The sequence below is a fragment of the Chaetodon trifascialis genome, chromosome 5, assembly GCF_039877785.1.
Source record: "Chaetodon trifascialis isolate fChaTrf1 chromosome 5, fChaTrf1.hap1, whole genome shotgun sequence".
NCBI classification, from domain to species: domain Eukaryota; kingdom Metazoa; phylum Chordata; class Actinopteri; order Chaetodontiformes; family Chaetodontidae; genus Chaetodon; species Chaetodon trifascialis.
Window position 1 is genome coordinate 19,270,001 of NC_092060.1, and position 8,507 is coordinate 19,278,507.

An 8,507-nucleotide genomic window follows, 5' to 3' on the forward strand; every position below is an offset into this window, starting at 1 on the left:
GAAGACTGCAAGCTGCCAAACATGGTTAAAAACAATGTAGGTTACAAAATATAAAAAATATAATCTCTTTTGCAAATGTTTTACCTGTAAGGAATTGTATTCAACTCATATATTTGGCCTTAAGGATACACAAAAGGCGTTTTGCGAGAAACAATAAATGTAAACAAAACTTTGTTTACTAGAGACGCCACAGGGTACCTTTAACAGGATAGGCGTACCGGGGATCCAAGAAGAAGTTAAAGCTGCTAATCAGTATTTTTACATTAACAATAGATCAAATGGCTAAACGTAATGTTTGCAGTGACAAAGACAGAGTCTTCACCTGACTGTTTTGGTTCCCATCAGCGTTGTTCACAGAAGCAGCAGGCAGCTATTTTCAACAGAACACCTCTGGAAACTGACTGCGTGCTATCTAACTGGCACCAAATGGCAGAGAAGGTTTGCAGTGAGCTGGTGAACACAGCAGAAGATTTAGCTGTTAAGATATTTCCAACAGATGTTAATTTTAGACTAAAACAGAGTTAAAAAGAGAGTACATATTGGATTTCCATTCATCAGATGGCCGGTCCCCCGTCAACTTTAAAGGCCTTAAGATGTCCTTTTTTATAGCTTGTTGTGCTGCCCCCAAGTGGCCATAAAATATAATAATGTATAATAATTCATAATACATTATTTGGATATAAGGGTGCAGTACTTATTTTTGTGTACACATTGTTGTAAAGAATTCACCATCAGACAGAACTCAGCGAGTATGTACATACTGCTGATAGAGAATGCTGAAATGTAATTAGCGAGAGTGACACTCAGAGAGGCGTCGCTGATATCAAGCACTTTTGATGTCGACTTGTTTCAGACGCTGCATCTCTCCAGGGACGACCTTCAGGCTGTCACTGCAAGTTTGTGCTCTGACAGTTTGAGTCCATATCAAACCTGACTTAAACCAGCATCACCCTGTCTGCTCCTATTGCTGCTGAATGCAAAGACATTAATATTTTGAAAGGTATTATTTGAACGGGGTGCTGTTTCTTAGTCATGAATTAGTATTCAGGGTAATGGTACTTGTATTGGGAAAAAAAAACCAAAAACAAGCAGGGTTCTTAAAACCTCTTCTGAGATCAAAAAGGTTTTGTGTTTTTTCTACAAGCAGATTCCTCGATCCATTTCCTTGTGAATTATCTGATGAGGTATTAACATCTCAAGGTCTAATGTTCAGAATCAAAGGTGCATTTTTGGAGCAGTTTATTTAAGCTGGAGTCTTTATTCCTGTGGTTCAGGTTGTTTGAGCAGGAAACGCAGGTCTCTGTCCTGAGCCAAGTAAACTGCGGTGTGGTTCATCAGGAATGAGAATGTAATCCAAACTAACACCAGGATACGACTCCAAATAGGGTATCAGGGTTGGAAGGGGGGCGGATGTTACTATTTCACAGCCTGCAGTTTCTCTTACTTTGAAAAAACAGGCATTAGAAAATGAGATGAAGGCAAATTGAGTCTGAGGCTCATATTCAGTTTTTTATTTGTGTACGTCGGTGGAATGAAGAGCACAACACAAGCTTATCATGAAGAGACAAGCAGGATGACATAACAGTCCAATGGATGAGTTCATGTGATGGGATATTACATGTGTCCAGAAATGCACCAGATATCACATGTCCAGTCTGGTTAAAGAGTGTAGCTGTATAGACTGCCATGTATAAACAGGACACTTTCTTTAGTAAAAGCAGATTTAAGGACTCCATATACTTCACAGACATCTGGGCTTCCTGCCTCAGTAGTCTCATCTCTTTATTTTGTCTGAATAAGTGTCTGGCAAAATGTATTCAAGACTTTGGAAAGTGGAAAAGACAGTTTAGATTGACTGATTTACAAAATCAGTTTTGTTGTGAGTGATACTGATCAACTGATGCAGCGACTTTGCCCTTCCAGACTGATGTTGGGAGAAATGTTGTGAATTCAGTGAGCAAATATGTGAAGAGGCCTTATAAGCTTTCTTAAAATGAATCGAAGTGGCCTTCAAGAGCACTTCATCAAAGTAAACTTATTTAATAGCGTACATTTGATACTGGTCTGCTGCGAGCTCGAGGCTTTGGTTTGTAGTCGATTCACATACTGAAGTAGGAGGATTTTGAAGAGGTAATACAGAACAGATCTGAAGGACACAAAAATAACCAGAGCCGATGGCCACATTATTAAATTGGAAAACATCCAATGAATTAGACAAGCCAATTATAAATATGAAAAACAAGACGAGTCTAAAGCCATTTCTCTGTGAGGCTGTACACAGGCACAGTGGTGCTTTGAGCTCAATGCTAACGCCAGCATGCTAACATACTAATGCAAAACACATATAATGTTTACCATATTCACCGTTTTACCTTAACGTGTTAGCTAACATTTGGCTAAATAGCACTAAACATAAAGTAGGCTGCAGCTAAGGCTGATGGGAACGTCATTAGTCTGTGTCTATCAAATTACAGGAAAATCCAATCAATAGTTGTCGAGACATTTCTTTAAAATCACAGATGTTTGTCTCATGGTGGTGCCACATTAAAAGAAGATCACCAGTTACTAGGATTTATTGTGGGATTTCATAACGATCCATTAAATATTTGTGGAGATATTTCAGTCTGCACCAAAGTGACTGACTGATATTGCCCTTTATACAGCCACACTGTTAGCTTGGCTCCATATAATAAGCCTACCATATATATGCAATGTACAGTATATATACAGTACATATATACACACACAAAAAGCATAACTCTTTCATATGTCAGTGCAGTGCTGCAGCGTTGCTCTCAAAGCAGAATTCTTTGTTAATCTTCCAGAGAGAGTTTTTTAATATTTATTCTATCAAATAGTTGAGATATTTTTCATCACCAAAGAGCGACCGCCCAGCTGACATTGCCAGAGCCGAGCTGCTAGCATGGCTAAAAATATACACAGGCCTTGATACTGACCGTTACTCATCTCCAATAACCTTCCTAATCTTTTCAGCTCAAAGCTGAGTGTCAGTAACTAACAGTCAGCTCATACTGCCACCCACTTTGTGCTCACTGTTTTTACTTTGAGCCGTCTTTCATCCGACGGAGTTTTGCTGAGCGTGCAGGGTGTTTTTCAACCCTGTCCTGCTTAACGTTTGTCCACGCCCTCGAACCCTGAACCCTCTGCTCTCCAGCAGCACATGAACATCCACATGGGGTCTCTTTTCTGATCTGCAACTTTAAAAAGAATCCAGTTCAAACAGTACAGCAGGCTCCATATCTCAGCAGAGATTTTATTGGAATGGGCTGATTCATATGCTATCATACACTACATACACACTTTCAGAATAATCCCGACTACTCACGCTGATAATGAATGCATGAAATTAATCAAATAGATCTTCCTAGTCCATTTTTTTTCCCCCTTCATCTTCCTGCTTTGTTCTGATGTTTTATATGTTTTCCTTCAGGGAGAAGCTGAGCGAGCTCCGCCGGGAGAAGCAGAAGTTGGTGGAGAAGATCATGGATCAGTATAGAGTCCTGGAGCCCAGCATGCAACCTCCAGCCAGCAAGGCCAAGTACTGTATAAAAATATATAAACTTACACACAGAGATGCCAGTGTATTAGTTAGGGTAAAAGTAGGCCAGTGTGTTTATGCAGCACACTTCATACATAAATGCAATTAATAATGATTTACACAAAGAAAAAGAAATACAGCATACAGTATGAGGTTAAAACAGGAATGGATACAAGCCATTTTAAAAGACATTAAAATTTAAAAAAGGAGAAAAAAAAAAATCACGAAGAAGGTGCAATGAAATGATGAAATGCTTTAAGTTGAGTCAAACTCAGTTAAAAACAGCTTTTAATCTGCATTTTGAGTCAGAGTTGAGCGGGTCTTATATATCAATAATATACATCAATGACTTGAAAATACTAGATGTTATAAAGGTTTTTTTTTGTCAGAGAGGCTGCAAATGAACACTATATTATGTTCACAGATGTTTGTAATATTTTGTCCACTCCATTAGACAACATATTAGAAACACTACATTAAGCCCAGATTGAGCCACCAGGTTTTAAATGGTGCCAAAAAAAAGTGAGCATCAAAAACCTCACAGAGTATTTAGCCAAGTGTCCTTTTTATCACATAATACATTTTGTCAATTTGAATTAAATTTTGATTACTTACTTCACTGCTAATTGCTGCCATATTAATATTTTAATGACTCTGATGACAGTTGGGAAGTGTATGAACGGAGGAAGCTGCTCTACAAAAACATCCAAAAGATGTCAAGAGTTTGGCCTTCAGCTTACTATTTTAGTATTTTCCCCTCTTTATTATGTTTTGTTGGAATCAGCTCTGAGAGGCGGCCGTCCAATCATTTTTCCTTCAGACATTTTTTTATTGTTTTAAAAGCTTTTATTCCAGACACTTTGAGGGACACAGAATACACCATTTTCCCCGCTTCGTTTTTTTTCTAGTGGTGGGCTCCCTCAAGCTTGCCTCGTAGCCTGAATATATTTGGGTTCACAAGTCCTTGTTAAGTAGAGCCTCAAAGTGTGTTTTGGTTGTGTGCCTCCTTCTGCACTTTACATGGAATTTGTTCTGTGAGATATTGAGGTTTTAGAGCAGGATTTGAGTTCACAGTGCAACAACATTTATTATTGCTAATTATGGTAACAAAAGCTAGTTCCTCCCCTGTACACCTGGGGATGATGGCTTATTCATATACATATATATATATAATTTTGATGCCATTTAATTTCATTTTCCCTTCCATTGTGTTTTCTATTATACCTAAAAACCCTGATTTCTTAAAGTGTGTAGAAGGTGGAACTTTCATGAAAGTTCGTTTCCAGAAATTAGCTCAAATTAGAAAATAAAGTGGTAAACTGAGGTCGTAGTGTCGATATTCTGTTGTTTTTTTGAAGCACAGCTGTCTCAGGTCATAACTTGTTCTAACTTTAGCAGAACAGCCAGTTCCCTCAGAGGAAGGCTACCTGTCTTGTATTAGACAGCTGGCAAGCGTTTCGTAGCATAAATCCACTTTGAATGATTAGTGCTGTTGTGTATAAAATGTTCAAGTGTCACAAAAATGCATTCTGTCCCTGCTACAAATGAATATGGTAATGACATTTTAATTATAACATTTCCAAATTGATTTCCTTGATGTCATGTTACAGAGCGCTCTCTTTGCCGTAATAAATGACAGTTGGAACCCTGAGGAACATTTTGTTCTCGTTTTGAATGTTCATGTCAGGAAGCAATCGCAAAGCATTTTTGTGAACAAGATGCAGCAGTCGTGACACTTGGCATCCTCCGAGTGTTTTCTGGAAAATCACTGCACACACACACACACACACACACACACACACACACACACACACACACACACACACACACACACACACACACACACACACACACACACACACACACAATCTCCTGGTTCATCCCTCTTTGTAAATGGTACCTGTCCTCTGTGCCCTCGCAGGAAATCTAACTGGATTGCAGACAGGATGAAGAAGCTAATCAAACCCCGGGGAGGAGGAAGAGAGGGACGCGCCCTCTTCACCGCTGCGGGCAGCGTGGAAAACCTGGCCGACAGCACTGAATTTACATCAGACACACACACGCCTCACCCTGGTGAGACCACACGCATACGCACACACCGGCCGACTGGTTTTCACAAAGATATGCTCACATGCTCACCCCATCAAGCGAGGCTACAGGCATGCATACAAATCATCTCATGACTACCAAGTGTGGTCAGCATTGATACCGCTCTCCTCTCCTTAGATCTCTCCCTGCAGAGTGCCAAGACTTTCTGAGGCTGGCTTTCTCTGCTAACCACATGTTGAAAGGAAAAGATCCGCAAGGCTTCATTCTCTTCTTATGCACCTTGACTGTTGAATGAATTTACTGGCTGAGAGAGGGGTAAAATCTCTCTGCAGACATTTTCAAAGCCAGGATTTAAGCCTCAACCTGCATTCATGTGGTTTTTTTTCCTCTCTTTTTGACCTGCTGTTATTGTTCCCATTTCATTTAATTTTTCAGAGCATTGTGTTTTCGATTATCCCACCTAAATCCCAGCTCTCCTTAACTGCGTGTCAGAACCAGAACTGGGAGGCCTCTTTCTGCTCCTCACCAGCAAGACTGATGGTTTTTAATGAGCCTGAATGCCAGAGAGAGACTCGATGTCTCAACTACAAGTGGAAGAAGCAGAAAATCTCACCAAAAGATGATGCATGTAGCAAACACAGGGTGTAACACTGAAAATAGTTCAAATCCCACTTTAACAGCTCTAAATAGATTAGATGATTGGTGGCTTTTGTCTTGTAATAGAGAGATTAAGTCAGCCAAGACATTTCACACAAACTCCACTTTTTCCTATCTTCTGTGTTCAAGATGACATTTTCCTTTGCAGCTACATTTAACCCTGAGACTAACCTGATTTATGGCATGTTAACTTGACTTTAACCACTGGTCTCAGGTCAGTTTTAGGCTGCAGCCAGTGTTACAACAGAGAGCAGACAGACATCAATGGAGTTTTTCATAGTTATTTCAATGTGATAAAATCTACTGTTAAAAAGGCTTGGATCGTCTTTTTGAATATAAAGGTCAGGCTTGTGTCCATGTCATCATTACATTACTTATACATTGTAATATTATTATAAAATATACTAATTTTAGACCATGTTGTGGCCACATTTTGAAAGTAGCATTTTCAGCTTTATCATTTTTCTGTATCATGACTGTAATTTTCATTTCAAATGCTTACAGCATTCTCCAGGTGTGCATTACACATTATTTATCTTAAATGCCATAAAGACTAAGTCAAATCAAAGCAAAATTAAATTATAAAAACACAGTGGTACATTTAGATTACATCCACCGTAAATAACTAATCGCTTCCAAATAGATGGATAAACACTCAACATGTGTGCTACAGTACCTTACAAACATGTACATTTAATTGTTTGGATACAAGATATAATTGCTAAATAGGGAGTTCAGATCAAGGGTTAAACACTTATTTTACACCATTTCCCTACTTAAGCAGATGAAAGTGCTTCACAATGCCTCTCATTCACATATTCACTCACTCACAGACTGACATTTGGCAGAGCTGCACGACTATCAGGAGCAATTTTTGGGGCGTTTAATGTGTCGCTCATCACATTTTCTTAATTTAGCTCTGCACCTGCCAGTTGTCTCTGAAACTGAATTTGCACTGGAGGAAGAGCTGTTATGTACATGACCACTGTGGTTTCTGCTGTAGCACAATCCAAAACTATCATGCTCAGGGTCTTGTACTGTACATTGATTATACTCATATCACAGAATGAGCCAATGGTTTACTGATGTCAGAATATTAACAATACTACCATGTATGAATATGGGATTTAAGGAATAATAACCCTGAATGCATTTCATACTGTTTCAGACCCCCGCAGTGCTCCGGTTTCTCCCTCTCTCACGAGAAAAGCAGAGCCGGACATCTCGGTTCCTGGGACTCCAGCCATGCGCTCAGGCTCCGGGGGCCGTCGGAAGCTGGGATCCCGTCATGGCTGGGGGCTTGGGTTGGCCAGAGGGGGCTCTGGGGTTTCCCAATCATTCAGTCCCGGTGACCACAAAACACCGCCCCGCCTGCGGCTGCGCTCCAGCCAGAACACTTCCACTGTCCTCTGGGAGGGAGAGAGAGGCGAAGCAAGCGCACCCCAGGCAGCAGACGCACCACTTACCAGTCAGGAGAGCATGGAGGAGGATGAAGGCAGAAGTGAGGAGGAGAAAGTGGAATGAGGAAGTTGTGTGCGCTTTCCCATTTAGTCAGATTTTTCTTAAAAGAAAGAAAATGCCAAAATATAATTGTGAGATTTTTTGGAAGAATTGTTTTTTATTTATTGTTAATAAATAAATGACTTGTTCAGATGAAGTGTGTGTAGTTGAGCATGCTACGTGCACAGCGTTATGAAAGGTCTATGGGGTAACAAGTTAAATGTCAAGCTGACAGTTGGACTATAAAGTAAAACTGTGCTCAGAGAGCAGTCATATCTTCTACAATCACTCAAAATACAGACAATATTCTTTTTAATAAAACATGCATGTACCTATTAGACTGTGATCTCATGTGCCTTCCAGACAATCAGCACTCCAGTGACGACAAGGCAACGACCTGAGAACGAACGGCAGTCGGCTCTCAATTAAAAAACAAACCTTTTATATTCTGCGCTCCTGGCAAACTGTTTTGATGCTTTTTGTACGTCTGACTATTTTAAATATGAAATCCTTCTAGTATTTTTGAATACATGAATGAATAAATCCTTCTTTCAGTGATGTGCTGCTGAGTTGTAAAGGAATGAAGTGTCTCTCTAGTGTGGAGCCCTAAAACTGTTATTAGACAGTCAAAGGTAAACTGAATACATCACTGAGGCCTAATAATAGTATTTTTTCCCTTACCAAAAATCAGTTGATTCCTTATAACGATGTATATCTCTCACTTCATTTTATTTATTGACTC

General features: G+C 39.7%; 1 protein-coding gene across 1 annotated transcript in view; it reads left to right on the forward strand.

Annotated features, from left to right (window-relative positions):
* Window positions 1–8,276, forward strand: part of ccdc88b (coiled-coil domain containing 88B) — a 42,914-nt gene extending 34,638 nt beyond the window's left edge. The window contains exons 25-27 of the mRNA XM_070962431.1: window positions 3,452–3,559; window positions 5,481–5,632; window positions 7,434–8,276. Coding sequence (XP_070818532.1) covers window positions 3,452–3,559; window positions 5,481–5,632; window positions 7,434–7,789 — 616 coding nt within the window. The 3' untranslated portion in view covers window positions 7,790–8,276. The remainder of the gene's footprint in view (window positions 1–3,451; window positions 3,560–5,480; window positions 5,633–7,433) is intronic.
* Window positions 8,277–8,507: the final 231 nt, after the last annotated feature.